At 42.6% G+C, this 22,424-nt stretch overlaps 1 protein-coding gene across 21 annotated transcripts in view; it reads left to right on the forward strand.

Moving 5' to 3' along the window:
* Positions 1–22,424, forward strand: part of LOC147417935 (uncharacterized) — a 260,362-nt gene that overhangs the window by 210,658 nt on the left and 27,280 nt on the right. For 18 of the 21 annotated variants that reach the window (XM_086506524.1, XM_086506516.1, XM_086506519.1 and 15 more), the window contains 14 exons: positions 70–236; positions 345–558; positions 741–1,150; positions 1,265–1,562; positions 2,334–2,450; positions 2,661–2,945; positions 17,768–18,226; positions 18,549–18,683; positions 18,787–19,059; positions 19,221–19,409; positions 19,530–19,922; positions 20,864–21,136; positions 21,503–21,682; positions 21,912–22,150. In XM_086506524.1, the coding sequence (XP_086362650.1) occupies positions 70–236; positions 345–558; positions 741–1,150; positions 1,265–1,562; positions 2,334–2,450; positions 2,661–2,945; positions 17,768–18,226; positions 18,549–18,683; positions 18,787–19,059; positions 19,221–19,409; positions 19,530–19,922; positions 20,864–21,136; positions 21,503–21,682; positions 21,912–22,150 (3,632 nt within the window). The remainder of the gene's footprint in view (positions 1–69; positions 237–344; positions 559–740; positions 1,151–1,264; positions 1,563–2,333; positions 2,451–2,660; positions 2,946–17,767; positions 18,227–18,548; positions 18,684–18,786; positions 19,060–19,220; positions 19,410–19,529; positions 19,923–20,863; positions 21,137–21,502; positions 21,683–21,911; positions 22,151–22,424) is intronic. The other 3 variants (XM_086506523.1, XM_086506522.1, XM_086506518.1) reach the window with 3 other exon arrangements.

The following is a 22,424-nucleotide window of genomic DNA, read 5'->3' on the forward strand; positions in this document are numbered from 1 at the left end:
TTTAGGCTAACAGGGAAAAAAATTGCCTCACGTTATCTTTCTGATTGCTCAAAAACTATGTTTTCTCAGGATATCATTGACAGCAAGCTGGATAAGAGGAAAAAGGGTGTATTTGGACCTCCATTTGGCACAAAATGTGTCGTTTTTGTTGATGACTTGAACATGCCTGCATTGGAAGTTTATGGTGCACAACCACCCATAGAAATTTTACGCCAGTGGATGGATCATGGGGGCTGGTAATCCTCAAATTTTTATATATTTATCTTGTCCAAGATTCAAGCTGCATGATAGAACCGATAGCCAAGCCTGGGGAATCTAGTTTCCAATCCCATCTTTTTCTGCAGGTATGATCGAACAGATAACTCTTTTCGGCAAATAGTCGACATTCAATTTGTTGCTGCTATGGGGCCACCTGGAGGGGGTAGAAATCCTATCACCCCAAGATATCTCAGACATTACCATGTGCTTGCTGTAACTGAATTTGATGATGCAAGTCTTGGCACTGTGTTTAGCACAATCATGTCTTGGTGGGCGAGGAAAAGCCATATACCAACTGAGGTACAAGAATCTCTAATTGCCCATGAGTTGTTTTATGAAATATGAAAACACAGCTGAACCCATTTGAAACCACATGCACTGGCTGCCTTGTTTTCAGGAAAAACTGCATGCATAAAGCTGTGATTTAAAAGGTCGTAAGACTGGTAAGCTATATAAAAGACTAATGGTTTTCTGTTCACCAGGTTGCATCCATGAGTAATGCATTAGTATCAGCAACCATTGATATATACAGGGAAATTCAGCGTGAACTTCTTCCAACTCCATCCAAATCACACTACACCTACAACTTGAGAGACCTCTCAAAGGTATTTCAAGGAGTTTGTATGATGGGAGGAGCATTGGATAGCAAGAAATCTCTTGTACGTCTTTGGTGCCATGAGTGTTTACGGATATTTCATGATAGATTGGTTGATGATCAAGATAGGCTATGGTTCTTTGAGTATATGAAGAAGATGGTGGACCAGCGTTTGAGTCTCCAGTGTGATTTTGTATTTGAAGACCCAGAAGGACATGGAGCAGAAGCTAACATCAATGAAGCTCTCAAGAACTTGTCGTTTGGGGATATCATGGACACAAACAACATTCCAAAGAAGTAACATTTCTCTGCTCCAGTCATCTTAGGCAAACTTTGACCAGCATTTACCTCTTTAATGATCTGAAACCTTTTTGCCTGAATTTTCAATCTTGTTCACATCTTTCATTTTAGGTATGAAGAAATCTTTGACCAGAAAAAGCTCCTTCTGTTTCTGGAAGAGGGATTGGGCGAGTACAATGCTCAAACAAGATCACCATTGTCGTTAGTCCTTTTCTCTTATGCTGCACAACACATCCTACGGATAAGCCGTATCATCAGACAACCCTTTGGGAATGCATTGCTTGTGGGTGTTGGAGGCGTAGGTCGACAATCATTGACAAAGCTAGCCACCTTCATGGCTGGATATAATGTTTTCCAGATACAAATCACCAAACTGTATGGACTAGCAGAGTGGCAAGAGGATCTCAAGGTTAACCTTTTGAAATCATGATTCAAAACTATTTTCTGAATATCTCCTGATATGGTAACAGTAGTTTTAGACTTCACAGTGAATCTGGAGAGAGCAATTATGTCTTTTAAAGAGAGGGACTAGGGATTTTTTAAGAGTTTTAAATCGGATGACGGCTTTTCTACTGTGAGACTATAGTACTTCATACGACCTTGAGAGCATGATAGAATTTGGGCTCATAAAATAGCAACCATTATAAGCTTCATATAGGTAAATCCACGATGACGAAGCGCAGGTTGAAGTTAAATTTTCAGGAAGGGTTTACCTAACTATGACATCGTAAACAGTAGAAAGACTCAGTTTTATTGAGGAGAGGTCAGCTGCTATTCAGAATTTGGGTTTCTCAATTGGGAGAGATTGCAGCTTTTAATCTGGCTTTGAGACTGTCATGATCCGAGCAGCTGATGATTCTTGTAAATTTTATTTGGCCGTATTGTTAAGTTAAAGAACACTTTTCTACTCTCATCTTTCTTCAAAGGTTTGTGCATCCCTTTGTTGTGTATTACTCCACATGGCAGTAGCAGTATTCTTTCACTTTGCAATAATTCCGATAATCACCATCTGTTTTAAGGAAAGCCAGAGACAGAATTGTTACTTCATGCTTTTATGCGATCATCAAATTTTTCAGAATAGGTAGGAGGCTAAAGCTTAAGCATTTTGCTAGAAAGGTGTAGTTTTTCACGAAAGTAAAGGTAGGCTTTTAATCTTCTACCCTGCCTTCCTCTATGACAGGTTGTATTGAAAAAGTCTGGAGCTGAAGGAAACCCTACTGTTTTTATATTCAGTGATACACAGTTAAAGGAAGAGAAATTTCTGGAAGACATAAACAATATTCTTAATACAGGGGAGGTAGCCTCCCTAAAGCATACTTTTGTGTTGCATGTTTCTCATTATACCACAAACCCATTATTAGGTCATGATGCCAGAATCCAAAGGTAGTAACATTTTCGAGTGTAAAGTCTCAAGCCAAACGTTTTTCCATAACTGGGTTAAGTTTGGCATTTATGTTAAAGCAATCAACCTAAGAAGACTAAACTTGAGAAACATTCTTCAATGTAGGTCCCAAATCTTTTTGCAAAGGATGAGATCATAACATTACAGGACATGGTAAGGGCCAAGGCAAAGCGAGCGGGCAAGGATAGCAGTCCAGCAGAGATTTACATGTTCTTTGTAGACCAATGCCGGAAGAACCTGCACATGGTGATTTGTATGAGCCCTTTTGGATCTGCATTCAGAACAAGGCTTCGCATGTTCCCATCCCTTGTAAATTGTTGCACCATTGATTGGTTTACGGAATGGCCCGAGGATGCTTTGTACTCGGTGGGAAATAAGTTTATATCTTCGGTAAGTAACTATTATCTCTTTTTGTTTGATAAGTTTTTGTGCAACTGTGAGTTTGGGTTGTTTTTTTTTTTTTTTTTCTATTTTCGGGAAATCAAGAAAGCGGTGGCACTTGCAATTTCTTTGAGTACCCTTGCAGGTGAGGCTTTACCACTAGTTGCAGATTGAGGATCTACCACTCCAGTATAGTGGACAAGCAGTAACCTAATTTTCCCACCGTCTTTGCGCTCCATTTCAAGTCTCTGGCTTCAGAGATGCTTCTCCTCTATCTCATTTCCCTTCTCTTCCTTCATATGTAATATCTTTGCAATCTGTAGGGTTTCCCTTATGTATGTTCTGTGTCATCCCAAAAAGGAGAACTGATGAACGACTAAAGCCCTTGACCTATCTAACCTGATTGGTTTCTTTCTTGGAATGAATACGAATGCTTCAAGAGATAGATCTTTCAGTATAGATAGACAAATCAATGCCGAGAACTGGAGATTCATTATAGAGAACGATAGTTCCGATAGAAAAAAAAAAAGGTTTTATTTGGAAGGCTAAACTTGGCCTATGAGACAAATCAATGTACATGTGTGGTATATCCTGTGTCATCCCAAAAAGGAGAACTGAAGCTAGCAAGTAGGATTGATAAAGCCAGAGGCTTCAGACACTATCCTTGGATGGTTTGCCTCCAGATCGAACTTGAAAGAACTGAAGATGAAAGACTAAAGCTAACAAATAAAGTTGGTGCTAGAATTGATAAAGCCAGAGGCTTTAGACACTGTCTTCGGATGGTTTGCCTCCACGTCCTTGGATCTCCACATGGAACTTGATTGAGCAATTGCTCAACCCAAAGAGGAAGTCTTCCAACCACTCCTAAGTAGCTAGGATATTGTGTTAGCATTAGACATAACAGGTTCATCATTTCATGGCAAAGCCCGAAAATCCTCTTTCAACCTATTGAGTCACTGTGAAAGCAAGAAGCGCATCTTGGAATCCTTTTGGAACTCCTCCCAACTGTAGATGAAAGATGTAACTAAGCGAGATGCATCATTGGTCACCTTGTGTGCAACTAACCTCTTTTCCATCCACTCCTTTCATATGATAGCGTCACTCGTTGTGAGATGCATAGAGGCTAGAAAAACCATATTTTTTTCAAATCGAGAACAATTTCAAATTCAGTATCGGAAAGAATAGCATCCAACTTACCATCAGATTTGTTAAACCGGATCCTCTCAGGAATCGCTGCATGAATGTTTGATGTCAGCCTTTGTGGTACCCTCTACAATGGTTTTGGCAAGCCTCTGCTAATCCAAATCAAAAGATGTCTCCATTTGATATGCTAGGGAAGCATGAGATTGTGCATAGCCTCACGCTCTTGCTTGCAGGCCTCTGTCTCAGCCATCAATTGTTGCTCCTCATGCTTGACCGCCTCCTTATGCTCTTGTCAATACCACTCCTGCCGTATCAACATTTCCATCATCATCCAATCATAGCAATGTAAGAGGCAGGGGTAAGAGGAGGATCATTTGTTATATAGATATCACCTTCTTGATGTTTGAGGTATCATGCTACGGGCCATTCCATAGCTATATTGGACTTTTGCTGACTACTAGACTAGTACTATGGTGGGAGGTAATAAGCAGTAACCAAGACATTAGCGTGGCTTCTCTCTTACCACCCACCTCAGTCACTCACTTTGTCCTTAGCAAGTGGCGTGCATAGACGTCAATGATGTGACTAGAGGTCAAGAAAAGTGGAAAAATGAGGTTCAAAATGTAAATTGAGCTTAAGGAAAATTTTCACAATTTTACGGATTATTCCCAGCTTGTTTGGGCTTTCTATGGCCAAAATGGGTCATTTTGGCCCAAAATATAGCTCCAAATGCCACATCATTTACGGTGTTGCGACTCTAAGCAAGGGGGAACTTGTTGGAAGATGAATATCAGCACTTGAAGCCTCTTTGAGAAGGGATATACATGCTTCTCCTATGTCCACGCTTAGATTTACCATTTCCTTCAAGATTGTTAGTAGCAGGGAGAGCAAGTATAATGCCCTAGCCATGTGCATTGCAAAGAACTCTTGCTCTTTGCAGCATACACCAGCCACTATAACCAAATCTATTAACCTAAAGAAAAACTCCCTGGCTTTGTCAACATTCAACTCACCCATGTTTGCTGTTATTTTCCCAACACAGCCATAATGGCAAATCACATCTTCCAACAGAAACTCACATATCCCTTTTGTGTTTTTTGTTCTTAGAGCAAGACCTTCAACCTGGTTAGTTTAGTCTTCTTGTGCAAGCACTATGTATCTTATTTGCCATACGCACAATAGCATTGTAACCAGATCTACTACCCACTTATAGAGCATGGGCAATGAGTAAGCAGGGTGCAATCCATCACCATGATGTACATTTGAGTGCATTTGACAGGATTCACAAGACTCCACAAATGGAGATACTTCTTTAAACACACCTTTCCACCAATACCTCTTTTTTATTTTAGTAAATGTGGCCCATACACCTCTGTGTCCAACATAAAGACTCTCATGAAACTTTTTGATAAGCTCCTTATCATTTACAACTCTCAATGGTATCCCATTTCTTTGTTTTGGATGCTTCCATAAGTACCCATCCTTCAAAAGTATCCATAGGCTTTCCTGCATATTCTTTTGAACTCTTGATCAGACCACCCTTCTTGCCTTGTCAAAGTACTCAAATAGCGTCCAATGAGCAACCAATCACCTCATATAGGTCCTCTGTAAACTCCTCCAGTTCATTTGACAAGCAGACATGATCACCCTTGGCATGAGAGCTACTATAAAACCTTGTGCCTACATCATCACCCTCGACAACCATTTCTTCTTACTTTTCATACCTTGCTCTAGAAAGCATATCTGCAACTACATTATCTTTACCTCTCTGTCACTATGTCCTTGCAACCAACCTTTCATTCCTTCAAGGAATCTTGCATAAACTTATGCCTAATCTTGCTCCAGTCTTGAGGACTAGGTTGCAAAGCAGCTTGCTGCATCTTATCCTTGCAATCTTTTGGTAGAGATAATGCCATTGGTATCAATTTCTTTGCCACAGACTTATACTTAGTCTCCACTCGTACTTCCACAACTTGAGTCTTTCCAAAATCCTCAATGCCTTCGTACATTTCTATGGAGCATACTTTCACAACCTCATTTCCAATATACTTTCATAAGGTCATAATAGTCTGAACTTACGAATTATAAGAGGGCCTAAAAACACTCACAAAAATACAAAAGCAACGCCCAAAAAAAAAAGATTATTTGCTACTAAACAAAACAAACCACTATTCATTTATAAATGATTTAAGAAAAGGCATAAATTAAAGCAGCTTACTTCACTAAAACTTGAAACAAATACTCAACTTCAAAGTAACAAGGATAAGACATCTCAAAAACTTAGTCCTAGAAATCAAACTCCACACAACAACTTTTGAAGGAACAAAATCTTAAATTCTAAGTAAGCTAAATACTAGAAAAGAATACTACTACGAACCTACCTTGAAGAGGCTAAATATAACCAAAAAAGTACAAAGGTCAAAACTTGACAATATGCGACATCAACTTTGTTGCTTGTCCAAATACGAAGATCGCTATCTATTAAATAGTATAAGTCTTGCATGGTATCCACAAATGAAAACTCATCAAACACAACTATAATGCATTCATCATCTAAACGAAGATAGATCCGTAGTCTGTTAATTCTACAAAACCTGTAGAAAACGCCTCTTTTGCATATACATCATGCGAGAACTTTTCTCTTCTTGTACCACTGTAATCCCACTCTACAATGATACACGGCCAAAACCCCTCATATCCCTATAGTCCTTGAATTCTTTGTTTGTCTTTGGCAAGGGATACTGTCTAAGAGTGTCATGGTTTCTTTCATGGTCCACACAAACACTAAGTAATTGAACCGCATGGTTCCCATCCCTACTCATTATCCTAGCATAAGCTGATCCATCAACCATCACCTTTGTTTCCATACGAATAGCAGTGATATATGGCTACCCAAGGATAAAAGGATATGTAGACATCTCCTATCCAAAGAAGTTTTGGTCATCTTTCACATCCCTTATAATCACCTTTCTTCACATTTGGACAAGCTCCATATAGCTCCCCTAATGATTTATTTGTTGCATGAATCATCCATCCAAGACTTAAATCTATTGGCCATTTGCGTTTTTAATATAGACTTTTGACATGAGGTTATTTTCTAATCCATGATCTATTAGTGCAAGGTATAGCTCTTCTAAGTCTCCTACTTTTACCAAGGTCTCGGTAGTTGCTCTTGCCTAATGACTCTTAAAGTAATAACTCTTCTGAGTAGTCTCAAGGTCACTTTCATCGTCCAAGAAGCGAACATGTTTTACTCCAATTGTGGCTTGGTAACATCCAACAACATTTTCATCACCTTGCCTATTATGAGTTCTGTACACCTTGTACATAAAGTTTCTACTTCACCCTGTGTATGGATAGTAAGAGACCGCCGCTTCCTCTTAATAATGTCAATGATTTCTTCATGGAACTCTTGCTTTGTTATGCCAAGGACCCCACCCAAGATAAATTCAACCTTAATCTTTAAAATCCTCTCTTCCAAAACCTTTTTGAGATCTGCCGTTGCCTCTATATCAAATTGGAGCTTGTAAGTTGAATTCTTTGCTTTATCTTTTGTCGTTTTCTTCTTTTCTTTTCTTTTGAAGCTTCCTACATAGGTACCTCATGTGTAGGCATCTCTTGTAGAGAAGCTTATCTAGGAGGCACTATGCCATTTCTTCCTCCACTCCTTGTGGCCCTTTTTAAAGGTCCTTCATTTCCATTCTCACGTCTGTGGTTTTTCTTCAACAATGGCCTCATTGGTTTGACATGTGGCAATGTATGCATACATTAACAAAGAATCCACGGGATCATCCCAACCTGTGTCTAGCCGAATGCAATCTCCAGCTTCACATCTTTAGTCATTTTACCTTTCATAGAAGATTCTATTGCGCATGGCCACAACCCTCCAATATCATTATATACTTCTTCTTCAACCTTGACTTATTTTCGCTTAATAGGCTCTACCTTCAACCCATAGGCGGCTGCCTCAACCATTGAGATGGCATGGCTAGCAGCGGTGTCCTCTACAAGCTTCTTCATTCCTCCTTTTTGCCAAAGTTTGTACTCAAGAGCTTGTTTCGCTTAAATGAATCCTGGCATCTTTAAAGAAAACAAGATCCTTCATCGAGCATCTTTAAAACTTTGACAATCCCTCCTTTCATGGTCAGTACTGTCATACCATATGCATGTGTGTACAAAACCTTCTCTACTTTGAGGTCTTTGCCTAGTAGGTTGGCTCGATGGTTCTCCTTCCCTTCTAGCCTTGCAAGCTTTAACTTCAATTCTTGCATTTCTTTGACAATATCATCTAAGATGCATTTGTCACTCCTTGAAACCACAATAGCAGGCTTTACGAAACTCTTAGCAACACTTGGGCTTGAATAGTGTTGACTATCATCTTGTCTCTTCGTCATCGTCGTTTAGCTAGCAGTGAAACTGCATCTTCGACCTCATTTCAATCGGTCTTTAGGCCTTGTTCAGCAACTTTGGCTTTATGAAGTATTTGTTGTTTCTCCTATATCTCTTTTCCTGCAGCCTGCAAAAAGAGCTTTGTCTTTTCAAAGGTTAGGGTAGCCTTTTTGTCAACAATCGATCATAGCGCCATTCAAATTCCCCTAGAAGTTTGATAAGTAAAAGTCCCTCTTTTGGCCTAACTACCCACTCAAACTGTTCACTTTGTCATCCTCTCAAAGTCATCCATGAAATACTCTTCCGTCGAGGCTAATTTAAATGCTTCCCAACTTCCCGATTCTCATTCCTAATCACCCTTACACATGCTCTCTGATCTTAGGAACCATAGTTAGCTCAAAACTTTGTACCACCTATGCTTCAGGTATTCGATGTAGTTACATTCATTTTACATACTCACAATGATTCTTTGTTACATCTTTACCATCAAATTGTTCCATTTTGTTTACCATTGATTGAAGCATTTAAGTAGAAGAAAGCTTCCTTTTTTAGGAGCTTGTTGTTGTTGCATAAGCACGACAAAGGCTTGAAACGTTTGCATTGTGGTCGGATCAAATCGCATCCCTTGCTGCTCTTGTTGCTCCATAGCTTTGAAGCTTTCTGTTGAGACCTTCAATGAAGCTTTTGAGCCCTCACCGTCGCCTACTTTGCGTCGGGTTCATACAAAACTATGTCAAAAAGTACGTAGTGTCGCTAGGAAAGTGTCGGGCCTCTGACTGTGAGGGTTCGTAGGAAGATCAAGTGAAAAGCAAAAGACACTTAAAATGAACAAAACTCCAGCCATGAAATCTTCACTCTAGAAAAAAGCCAAGATCAACTCAAGACTCTTGTGTGTGTGGTGATTTGGTGTAGCCTCAATCCCAATTGCGTAGATACAATGCTTGTTTTCCCTAGTATAAATCCTATCTTCCTCCTCCAATTCGTTGTCGAGGCCATTTCATGGAAGCTTGGGTACTTCCATAGGGAAGCCCGCATATTTTTTTGAATAGAGAGAACCCTAATTGGAACCCTATAGACTCAAATACAAGGTAGGAACAACATGAGACTGCGTTAGCATACCATCCTCCTATCATTAAATCTTTGGCTAAGGCTTGCAAAGGTAAACTGGGAGAGTGGTCTAGGTTATTGCTTTATGCTTTATGGGCTGATCGTACAACTCATAGCTCAGTTACTGGTTATATACCTTTAAGTTGATGTATAGACAGAAACCTGTAATGCCAATTGAGGACGTGATTCTCACATGGAATGTATTGTTTTGGGAGGATGGAATGAGTAGGGAAGACCTTCTTGCTTTGCGCATACAACAATTAGAAGGAATGCCTCAAGATATTGAGATTGCAGTAGCAGGATTAAAAGATACAAGGTTAAAGAATAAAGACAGGTTTGATAAGAAGCATAGGATCAAACCTAAAGCTATTACGGAAGGTGATTGGGTGTTGGTGTATGGCAGTAGTCTTGACAACCAACATTCAATAATAAGAAAGCTTTCAAAGGGATGTTTTGGTCCTTATGTTGTTAAGGTGCATGGTATTGCAACTAACACTTTACATGAGTTGGATGGGACAAAAATGAAGATTCCCATTGCAAGAAAAAGGATTACGTTGTTCAAGAGAAGAGGAGACAGAGATCCCTTTGTTTCACAAGAAATTCAAAATGAAGACTGTGATGAAAATTTTATGGATGAGGATGAAGAAAGAGAGAAGGATGCATTAGACTTTGTAGTCGTGTTTGTGACACATTTACAATGTGAAATTTAAATGTTCACCTCACTTTTTATGCCTTTTGATATGTGGGAGGAAATGCTACAATGTACTTAGTGTCATATGTGTGAGAATGGTTGCCACGGTTGCATCGTGTGCATATCTTGCGGGAAGGCGAACCCTGGACGTGGCACTCATGTATGTTTTCTCACAATAAAACATACCTATTTGGTTTAGAAATGCACATATTTCAAGTGTATTGTGGTGTCACTCATTTCGCCTAGAAAGTTCAATGCGGACGAACATCGTCCAAAAATAGTAGTTAGTGTGCGTAGCTATCAATGATGTGATTAGAGGTCAAGACAATGGAAAAATGAGATTCAACATGTAATTTCAGTTCTATGGAATTTTTCCGAGCTCATTTGGGCTTTTTATGGCCAAAATGAGTCATTTTTTGACTAAAAATGTTCAAAAAAAAAAAGCATAAAATGGTCAAAAAAATACCTATTTTGGAAAAAATATGGCTTAAAACGCCACATCACTCACGGTGCCGTGACTCTAAGCAAGGGGGGAGCTTGTTGGAAGAAGAATATGAGAACTTGAAGCCTCTTTGAGAAAGGATACGCAAACTTCTCCTATGATGTGCTAGTGGGGTCCCGTGTTGTTCCTACCTTGTATTTGAGTGTATGAGGGTTCCAATTTGTAGCGCGGATAATGTGTCGTGCTCTCTACAGTGGGTGGTCCTCAGTGCAATGTGCGTGACAATCTCACTCAAACAGACTGAACAGAAAGGAAACAATAGACATCAACAGAGCTCACAAAGACACAACAGCAGACCAGAACATAAGACCATAACATATGACTTTACTATCTCAAAGACTGATACAACTCTGGCGTGGCAGCACACTCAGCTCCAACCTAGGACTCACAGGTACAATGGGGGTGTCAAGGCTCAGATGTGCAGGGATGGTGAAGACGTGCTCTGTGTATAGACTCACTGCTCTCGACGACGATGTTGGACCAAAGGTGAAGAAGATGCTAACGATTACCAACCGCTACTACTCATATGTACCACCATGAAGAGCCACCAACGGTAGCCATGTGATGACCTGGCCACGAGGTCCACTAGACCACCGTCAGTACCCTGCCACGTGTCACTCCCTAGGCCAGAGGGTCCAGAGGGTCCGTCCAATGTGAACCAGCCTAGACCAACTGTACTAACTATGTCCTGTGAAAGTGACACTGTAGCAGGCTACAGGTTGCCCGCCACAAGACCGCTCACCGTCTCGGTGAGAGGAATACTGAAAAAACTGTGAAAGAAAACCACTAGGTGCTGCATCCGTACATTTCTTGAAGCAGGTGCTAGGCCCAACCATGACCTTACATGCCTCAAAAGTGGAGTAAAACATTGTCCTGCTTGCAACGCCTTAAGCCTTTGAATAGGCAAGAACCCAATATGATTGCATAGTCCAAGAATCCCAACTGGAACAAGATGAGGCTCCACCGCAGCAAAGTGATATGCTCACTAGGTAGCTAGGTAGGGGTGAGGGAGGGGGAGGAGAGACTAGGTAGGGGCGAGGGGGAAAGGGGTGGTTGGGGGGCTAGATAGGGGCAAGGGCAGAGAGGGGGTGGGTAGGGGCGAGTAGGGGCTAGGGGAAGGGAGAGGGTGGTTAGGGGCAGAGGGAAAGGGAGAGGGTGGGTAGGGGTGAGGGGGGAGGGGGGAGGGGAAGGGTAGGGGCGAGGGGAAGGTGAGGGGTTGGGCAAGGGAGGGTAGGGGCGAGGGGGTGAGGGGAAAGGAACTAGGGCGAGGGCGAGGGGGTGGGTAGGGGCGAGAGAGGGTGGGTAGCGGCGAGAGGGGGAGGGTAGGGGCGAGGGGAAGGGAGAGGTGGGTAGGGGTGAGGGGGGAGGGGGAGGGTAGGGGCGAGAGGGAGTGAGGGGTTGGGTAGGGGCAAGGGGAAGGTGAGGGGTTGGGCAAGGGAGGGTAGGGGCGAGGGGGTGAGGGGGAGGGGGAGAGGGGAAAGGAACTAGGGCGAGGGTGAGGGCGAGGGGGTGAGGGGGAGGGACTAGGGCGAGGCGAGGGGGAAAGGGGGTAGGAGACGAGGGAGTAGGACTAGGGCTAGAGGTAGTGCGGGGGGCGAGAGGGAGGGTAGAGGTAGGGCGAGGGCGAGGGCGAGGGCGAGGGTAGGGCGAGGGGTAGAGGGTGAGGTGGAGGGACTAGGGGGGAGGGGGAGGGACTAGGGCGAGTGGGTAGGTGGGGAGGGCGAGGGCGAGTGGGTAGGTGGCGAGGGGGATAGACAAGCGATCATTATGCTTGTCCTTGTGGAAAGCGACAATTTCATCTGCTGAACATCAGAATGCAGGAACCGGCACCAAGGGAGGATTCTATAGGAGCCAACACCAATGGAGGGCCTGCCGCTAGGAGCCTACAGCAGCAGGGGAGAACATTAGTGCCTGCTCTCTATTATTTTGGTGACTCTCATGTAGATGATGGGAACAACAATGTTCGGCGCTCTTGATGATCTCTTTGCCACAACTGTGAACCCGAAGGATGTGGGCATTCTGATTGTGGGTAAGGTCGAGGGGGTAAGGGTAGATAGGTACAAGTAAGGAGCAGACCGCTATCATGAGCAAGACAGCTATCAAGATTTTGGAATTCATCTTGCAGGACGGGCTCTGAGAAAGGAGTTTGCTAGACACAGAGGAGAGCTTTCTTCTGGTCGAAGAAGAAAGAGACACCAAAGGGGTTGATGTTTGAGGGGGACTGAACTCCTGTAGAGGAGATTTCTTCCTGCTTCTCTGCTTCTTCAAAGGCTCAGGTGGCTCATTAAGTTTCGTAACTATGGAAACATTTGAAAAGGGTGTACCTTCAGGCAAACAGTGAATAGAGACTCCATAACAAGGCATAGACTTGGTAGCATCCAACCATTCCAACAGATTCTCATCCGACCCGTCAGGTGGAGTAGGCTGTTCATGTTTAGGGTTGGTTTCCATTGACAAAGAAACTTGCTGCACCACTGGATCCATACCTCCTTCTAAGAGAATCGGTTGCATCGGGGAGCCAGAAGTATGTATCCACATTGCATCGTTTCCCCAATCGTGGAGTGCTTTAGTGTGTCGCAACCATGGTCTTCCAATAAGCAAGGGAAATCCGCCCTCAACCTGGGGAAGACGAACCACCTCAAAATCCAAGTTAAAAGTAAAGTTTTGTACCTGTAGAGGCACATTGTCCACGATGCCCACTGGGTATACTGTTCGTTGATCGGCCAATGTAACTGTGAAGGGAGCAGGGCGAGTAGGCTATAGACCTAGAGCTAACATAGTGAACTCAGGCATCAGGTTGATGCCAGATCCACCATCCACTATCACTCCTGAGAATTGCCGACCTCTAAAACGGACATTGTCAGGCGAGGGCTTCTATAATCAGTGAGTGGAGCAGCGGGATTAGATATCACATAGGACTCTGATGGTCGCACTGGGAGGTGCCCGCCACTAGGACCTGCTCCAGGATAAAGTGACTGAATAACAGCAAGGGTGTCACTTCTAAAATTTGCATCTAGCCGCAACATGAAGGGACACTTGTTGGAAAGTGTTCTTCAAGACTGTCTCTGTTGTAAGCTTCTCTTTTTCTACCTGTTGTTCCCTTGGTATCTTGATCTTCTGCAGATCGGAAACTGCTTCCAAGAAAGCTTCATCAATATCGGAGAGCAAAGATTTGGACTCTTTCATGGCACTGGGGGATTGCTTGTTAATAGCTGCAGGCAGGGTGTGAGAATGTGTAGGGGAGTTGAACTTGATGGAATGCTAAGACCGAGAGCGGCTCTCTAGGCCCGGGTGAGGACGCCCGATGGCTCCTCTGCCAACTGCAGTGGCTTATTTTGAGGGGTAATCACGTGGGTAGAAGGGGGCGGCTGAGAAACAGTGCTAACTGCTATCAAATTGAGCTTGGGAAAGGCAAACTCATTGCATGCATGAATTTTATGGCAATAGTGATTCTTCGTTTCGGGGCAATGACAGCAGGGAGGGGACCCTTCTGGCAGGGGGCATTTGCTTTGGTAATGCCCATATTCCTCGCATCTGTAGCACAAAATGGGCCGATTTAAAGGGCGAGTCGAAGTGCGAGGTGGTCCTTGCTCCCGGTGCATTGAGTTGGAGGTGGAGGCATAGAAGCTTTGAGGAGATGAGGGAGCATGGGTATTATAAAAGCTCTGAGAGGGAAAAGTGCTCTGCATACCTTGCATAGGAGGGGCTGTCAGCAAAGGTGGCATATGGTGTGGATGGCCACATGTAGAAACCATGTTGGATGCAGGTGCTGGCCCTTGCTGAAGAGAAGGACCAAGACTTTGCTGTATTTGTCGCAATCCCTTGAGGTAGTAACAATCCTTATCCTCATGTCCAGATTTTTCACAGAAGTGGCAGTAAACCCGAAGGGGGCATTCCTGTGGAGGGTGCCCTGGAGAGCGGCATGAGCTACACCAAACCGTAGCCTTATACTCTTGCTGACACTTGAGCTCTTCTAGCTCGCGCTTAATCTGTTCCAATGCCTCGTGATGTGGAGGCTTCTCTTGTCTAAGAGAGAAGGACCTCTCCTCTTGAAGAGCTCGCTATAAATTTAGGGCTTCCAGTTCCCTGCGTAAAGAAGTTAAAGGATCAGAAGGACTTTCCAAAAACACAGAGGGGGTCTCTATGTGAGGGGGGTTGGTGAACAGCTTCCTAGCCCCCTCTATCCTCGTAGAAGCTGCGATGAACTCTTCGAGAGTGGCCTCGGGTCGGAGACTCTCGTAGTTTTTGCTGAGAACTTTTGGGAAGCGCTTTCTCTACCCACTTCTTAACCATAAATTCACCTGGTTGCTGGGGAAGCTTGGCAACCAGAGACTTGGTTTTCGTCATAAGTTCTGCAAAAGTCTCCTCTGGCTGGAGCACCATGTTGGCCAACTCATCCAATACCTTCTCGTGGTAGTCACCTGGCCTGAAAGCTGCACAGAATTGCTCTCTTAAGGCTGCCCAAGTTGCAAAATGGTTCTCTACAAACTGGCTGTACCATTTGTCTGCTAAGCCATCCAAGGTGGATGGAAAGAGTACCAAATAAGCATCTTCCCTGTTAAGACCACGACCCCTACAAAGAGATACAAACCTCCTTGCATGGTCGTCAGCATCTTCTGAAGATAGACCTTTGAATGTAGGGAACTTGATGGTTACCTTAGCCAAAACGCTAGCCAATGGCTCCATGGCCCCTTGCTGAGCCTGTTGCTCAGTAACCTGCTGTAGCAAATAGGAGAGAGCTTCACTGGAGAAGGTGATCTGGAAGATGTGGAAACGGAGGGAGGAATGGGTGATGCCGTATGTGGATGTATGGGTGATGAGGTTGATGGACTTCTAACAGGTTCCAAGGGTCGTCTTCTGTTGTAGTACTTCAGAGGACTCAGGAGTGCGCTTTGACGCTCGACTGACCTCCTTGTATGGGTCATGCAGCGACCACCAAACCAACCAAGCTTTGGGCAAGAAAACCTTGAACTGGCTGAAGACTAGTCTAGACTCTACTAGACCAAGCAAGTGAGTAGACTAGGCTGGACCAGGGACGAGGAGGACTAGACCAGGGTCGAGGAGGTCTAGACCAGAGACGAGGGCAGGTTGGACCAGGGCGAGAGATGACTAGGGCGAGAGAGGACTAGACCAGTTGGACCAGGCGAGAGGAGAACAGTGCAAGGCAAGGTCGGCGAAGCTAGGCAAGGTAGGCGAAGCTGGATAGACCTAACTAGTTTCAAGATTTGCACCTCACAGAGTGAGATTTCAGTTGAGGTCCCACTGTGATTGCCAAAATGAGAGCACCTGTAGCGCGGATAATGTGTCGTGCTCTCTATAGTGGGTGGTCCTCAGTGCAATGTGCGTGACAATCTCACTCAAACAGACTGAACAGAAAGGAAACAATAGACATCAACAGAGCTCACAAAGACACAACGGCAGACCAGAACATAAGACTAGAACATATGACTCGACTATCTCAAAGTCTAATACAACTCTGGCGTGGTAGCACACTCAGCTCCAGCCCAGGACTCACAGGTACAATGGGGGTGTCGAGGCTCAGATGTGCAGGGATGGTGAAGACGTGCTCTGTGTATAGACTCACTGCTCTCGACAACAATGCTAGACCAAAGGTGATAAAGATGCTAACGATCACCAACCGCTACTACTCATATGTACCACCATGAAGAGCCATCAACGGCTCATAAATGTCAGCCATGTGGTGACTTGGCCACGAGGTCCACTAAACCACCGTCGGTACCCTGCCACGTGTCACTCCCTAGGCCAGAGGGTCCAGAGGGTCCGTCCAGTGTGAACCAGCCTAGACCAACTGTACTAACTGCGTCCTGTGAAAGTGACACTGTAGAAGCAGGCTACACAATTTGGGCTTTCTCTATTCAAGAAGATGTATGGGCTCGTCTATGGAAGTGACCAAGCTTCCATGAAATGGCCTCGATGAAGAATTGAAGGAGTAAGATAGGGTTTATCCAAGGGAAAACATGCATTGTATCTGCACAATGGGGATTGAGGCTACACCAAATCACCACACATCCAAGATTTTTGAGTTGATCTTGGCTTTTCCCTAGAGTGAAGCTTTCATGGTTGGAGTTTTGTTCATTTTAAGTGTCTTTTGCTTCGAATCATCTACGATTCGCTTGATCTTCCTACGAACCCTCACAGTCAAAGGCCCGGTGCTTTCCTAGCCGCACTGCGTACTTCTTGACAACGCGTTGCCAACCAATCATTGTAGATGACACTATGTGAGTCGATGGGTTCAACTGAGCACTAATTGTTCGCTCTGTAAAATCTGTCATTGTTGGGTGTTCACTTCTTGATATTGTAGTTAGGTGTGAGTGAGGCTTCTTGCACATTGCACTGAGAGGCACCCACCCAGAGTGCACAAAGCACATCACACTTTTCCTCCTATAGACCACTATCCAGAATCCCAACCCAACCTATCTGTGTTCATAGCCCTAAGTGTCTGCCCGCTGGCTCCTTAAACTGGGGATTTCATAAGTGGCAGCTTCTTCACCTCCTCTATCAAGCTGGATCTTTCTGAATTAAGTCTGAGCTCATAGATGCCCCCTATACGTACCAAGCTCTACACAATGAACTTTGTTCCCTGCAAATTTTCACAACATAAAGAAGAATGAAAAGTCCTAAATGGAAATTGGTGAGTAATTTTAACAAAGATAATCTTTGAAATAGAGGATATTGAAATGAAGCTCTTTTTAATTCTCACAATGTTAGTGTTTTTGCGACCTGTGAGATATTTCAGTACACATCAATGCAGCCCTGAGTTTTCAAAACAAAAAAAAAAGGTTTCTCAAGTCCATTCACCTCAGAGATTGTGCCAATGGAGTGGTCTAATTGTTGGGAAATTTATATGCAGCGAGGCATTCTTGCTACCATGAATAGCATTGAGTGTATCCACTCCAAAAGAGACAGAGTCGCTCATGGCTCAATTTGCAATCTCTTTGACCTTTTAGCACTTTATAATCAAATCTTTTTTTGCTTCAGATTCAAATGGATGATCCTAGTATCCTCCCTTGCATAAGAGACATGTGCATCACGTTCCATCAAGATGCAAGTAAGCTTTCAGATGTGTTCTATCAAGAGCAAAGACGGCACTTTTATGTCACCCCCACCTCATATTTGGAGCTTCTAAGCACCTATAAAGACCTTCTAGGACACAAGAGGCTAGAGATTGATACAATGAAAAAGAGGTATGAGGTGGGTCTGGAGAAGCTATTTGATGCAGAGGGACAGGTCAATGTGATGAAAAAGGAACTTGAAGCTCTTCAGCCTGTCCTTATTAAGACAGCAGAAGAGACAGACAGTCTTTTGAGAATCATTACCAGGGATAGAAAGGAAGCAGAAAAAACAAGAGGAATTGTCGAAGAGGAAGAAGCAGTAGCTAATGTCAAAGCAAAGGAGGCAGAATCCATAAAAGCTGACTGTGAATCGGAGCTTGCTGTTGTAAGTAGAGAAGTCTTGCCAGTTTATAGCCAGTATGTAATACACATCTGACTTTCTAAGTAGAAATATTCTATCCACCAAGGTTGCTTAAACTTCGCCTAGACCCCAATGGAATTTTTCATACAAAAGCTCACCTACTTAGTGAGGCTGTCCACAATTTGATAAGCTGACAAACTCTAGCTTCCTATCAAACTTAGAAAAATTATCACCGAACAGCTAGATTATGTGAATCAGCCATTCTTTCGTTTTATAAACTTAATCACAATTTCCACGTTAGTCAATGTGATAGTCATAACATCAAGGCTGTCTTGCTTGTTTTCAGGCAATGCCAATGCTGGAGGCTGCTCTGTCTGCACTAGATACCCTCACGAAATCTGACATCACAGAAGTCAAGGCAATGAAGAATCCACCAGCTCCTGTCAAATTAGTCATGGAGGCATGTTGTATCATGAAAGGGGTATGTCCATGATGACTAAAAACATATTAAAAAAATTATTAGGATAAACTGCTATTGAAGGTTTAAAGATCGCTTAAGATTTGAAACCTTTTATGCATAACAGATAAAATATCGTAGAATTCCAGACCCTAATAATCCTGGGAAAAAGATTGATGACTATTGGGGACCCGCACAGCAGATGCTGACAGATACTAATTTCCTTCAGTCTCTGAAAGACTATGATAAAGATCATATAGCACCAGAAGTAATAGAGAAAGTACGTCCTTACCTTGAAAAGCCTAATTTTGATCCAGAAGTTGTAAAGAAGGCATCTAAAGCTGCATACGGACTTTGCTGTTGGATACGTGCAATGGAGAGCTATGACAAAGTTGCCCAGGTCTTCACCGCCCAGTTCTTCAGTTAAATATGCCTAAATGCAGATATTTTGGCCTTTACTCATGCTATATTATTGTGGCTTATCTTAAGTGCACATTGAAATGTGGCCAGAAGGATGTTGACTTTATGAACATATTTCATTTCTTTCATTTATGCTGGCAGGTAGTCGCACCAAAGAAGGCTAAGCTAGATGCTGCAACTGCTGAATTTGAGGCATTGCAAGCAGCATTGTCAAAGAAAAAAGAAATCTTGAAAGAAGTGGAGGAAAAGCTTCAAAAATTACAAGAGGAGCTGGAAACCATGGAGCAGAAAAAGTCTGCCTTAGAGCAAGATGTCCAAATTTGTCAGAAGGTATGTTTTGCCTTGATCTTGATTTATTTTATGGCACCACTTAAGGCATCACAGCTGGGTTCTTATCAACGTTCTTGTCTGATAAGCCGCACCTTAAGAGCTCTTCTATAACTTCTGCAGAAGCTCAGCCGAGCAGAAAAACTGATAGGAGGACTAGGAGGTGAAAAAGTACGGTGGACAAATGTGGGCGAAGAGCTTGGAAAAGTATATCAAAACTTGACTGGCGATGTTTTACTATCCTCTGGGTATATTGCGTATCTTGGTCCCGTCACCTTGTCCTACCGTGAAAAAGCTCTCAATGACTGGATCAAGACTTGCAAGGCCAAGAACATACCATGCTCGACCAACTTTAAGCTAGCTTCAATCCTTGGAAGTCCTGTTGCAATCAGAGACTGGGTGATAGACGGACTACCCAATGATAGCTTCTCCATTGATAATGGTATCATAATCAGTTCAGCTAGACGATGGCCTCTTCTAATCGATCCTCAAGGTCAAGCTAACAAATGGATTAAGGTAAGAAAGATTACTTGTGTGTGTTTTGTTTTATTTTCTATACCTGTTTGTAATGGTTGGTAAACTGAAATATCTAAAGATTGGTATAACGTGAACGGCAAATGACCATGCACGACAGACCTATAGGCCTCACCTTCTACAAGAAAAACCATGCGACTTGTTACGTTGTCACTAGCATGGAACCTGGTGTGAGCTTGCTTCCTAATGATAGCTTTCAATCACTCTTAGAGGGAATTTTGCAAAGCAACAAACATGGTAAATGGCAGCCTAACCCTGAATAAATGCAAAATTCCCTAATGATAGCTTTCAATCACTCTTAGAGGGAATTTTGCAAAGCAACAAACATGGTAAATGGCAGCCTAACCCTGAATAAATGCAAAAAGAAGGCTTTTTTGCTTGATCCTTAAAGACAAAAAGACCACTGTGAAAGTGGTAAAGGCAAAGGTGCTAGTCATAATATGCTTGATAGATAACAAGGCCTCATGACCAAAGCAGCATGTAGATTCTTATACGTAAAGCTTCAGAAAGCTCATGACAAAATGCTATGTAGATTGCCTACACCAAGAATCTGCTCTAGTCCTGGTAGTAGCATGCTCTGAAAGAAAAATCAATGACGTCCCTTGAAGCTTAGACTTATTGTCAAGTTATCTTTACTGTTTTATGTTTTAAGCCATGTTGTGCTGCTATCTTATGTCCCTTTAACAAGTATCTGCTTCAGTCCTGGTTTTAAGGAAATTTATGGCATCTCTCAAAGCTTTAAGTCGTTATCAACTCATCTCAATAGCCCATGCAAAGCTATGCCCTGCTGCTTTTGCATGTATTCATGTGTGCACATTCCTGAACTAGAAGCAATCATACTTTTTCTGAAAAACTACCAAAATAACAAATAAAACATCCATGCAACAAGTCCTGATAAGTGTCTTCTTTGTTTCTTGATGTAGACAAAAGAGAAGGCAAAAAACCTGCAGGTTATGAAACTCTCTGACCCAGATTTTGTCAGGAAACTAGAAAACTGCATTACCTTTGGGTATCCTTTGCTGCTCGAGAATGTGGGTGAAGAGCTTGATCCTACCTTAGAGCCAGTGTTATTGAAGTCCATCTTCAAACAAGCTGGTTCTTTACAAATTCGGTTAGGGGACAGTACCTTGGAGTACAGCGAAAATTTCCGATTTTACATCACAACAAAACTGAGAAACCCCCATTACATGCCTGAGGTGATAACACTGAACTTTGAAGCAGTAGATGCTCTTCTGAATGAAAAAAAAAACAGGCAAACTGTGAACATTCTAAAGTGCTAAAATTCAAATGTTAAGAAGATGATAGAACCATCAGCATGAGATAGTGGAGATGTGAAATGAGAAAGACTTCTAATGTAATGTTGTATGTAAAGAATTTCTAAGTCAATGCTTGAGCTTTTTAATAAGCAACAAAGTTTCCACTGTGTGCAAGTCACTCAAAAATTCACAGCAGCTTTGTGTTCTTTGTAAAGACAAAAATATAATCTGTTGTATACAATACTTGTGGTATGAATTTTACGCCAAAAATCTCATTACAAGCTTTATGGCTATTTCAAAAAACAGATTGCAGTGAAAGTCACGCTACTAAACTTTATGATAACACCTGAAGGACTCGAGGATCAAATACTTGGAATGGCAGTTAAAAATGAACGCCCAGATTTGGAGGAGGAGAAAACTCAACTTGTTATACAAAGTGCTGAAAACCAGAGACAACTTAGTGACATCGAGGACCGAATCATTAAGGTCATTCCTTTGCTTGGGATGTGTTGACATTTCTCTGTACCCATAAACATAGCTCACATCAGACAAATCTTGCTCTAACGTTTTTTTCTATACGCCATTGTGACTTTTCAAGCCATTAATTAAATAGATTTCTCCGATACTTTCTCTGTGCAACTACAATGGTGATTGTGATGATTGCAGTTGGATATTTGTAGGCAGCATTAAAATGTTCCTTTGTTTCTTCATGTAGGTTCTGTCAAGTTCTGAAGGTAACATTCTTGAAAATGAGACAGCAATCAACATCATATCTAGCTCGAAGGCTCTGTCCATTGATATTGCAGAAAAGCAGAAAGTTGCAGAGAAAACTGAGACCAAGATTGATGAAGCGAGAAAAGGATATCTGCCTGTTGCCACACATGTTGCTTCACTTTTCTTCACTATATCAACACTCTGCTCAATAGATCCCATGTATCAGTATTCACTTTCATGGTAAGTGTAAAAGGTGTATTCATCAAATTCTAAATCGACTACTGCACCTGAACTTGAACTCTCTTTCAGGTTAAATATACAATGTGTGTTTTGTAATCCGTCTGTACAAGAGATTTGTTATATTTATGTAAAATAGAGTGTTTGGTTCTACTTTTTTTTTCAAAAACATAGAGAACTACATTCTCTAATATATCGCTTGTTTTCTTCTAGACTTGTGAATGCATTTCACCAAGGCTGCATTATTGTCCTCTAGAGTCATAGAGAGCTGGTGGTG

The sequence above is a fragment of the Adiantum capillus-veneris genome, chromosome 30 (assembly GCF_014529385.1).
Source record: "Adiantum capillus-veneris isolate H3 chromosome 30, ASM1452938v2, whole genome shotgun sequence".
NCBI lineage: Eukaryota > Viridiplantae > Streptophyta > Polypodiopsida > Polypodiales > Pteridaceae > Adiantum > Adiantum capillus-veneris.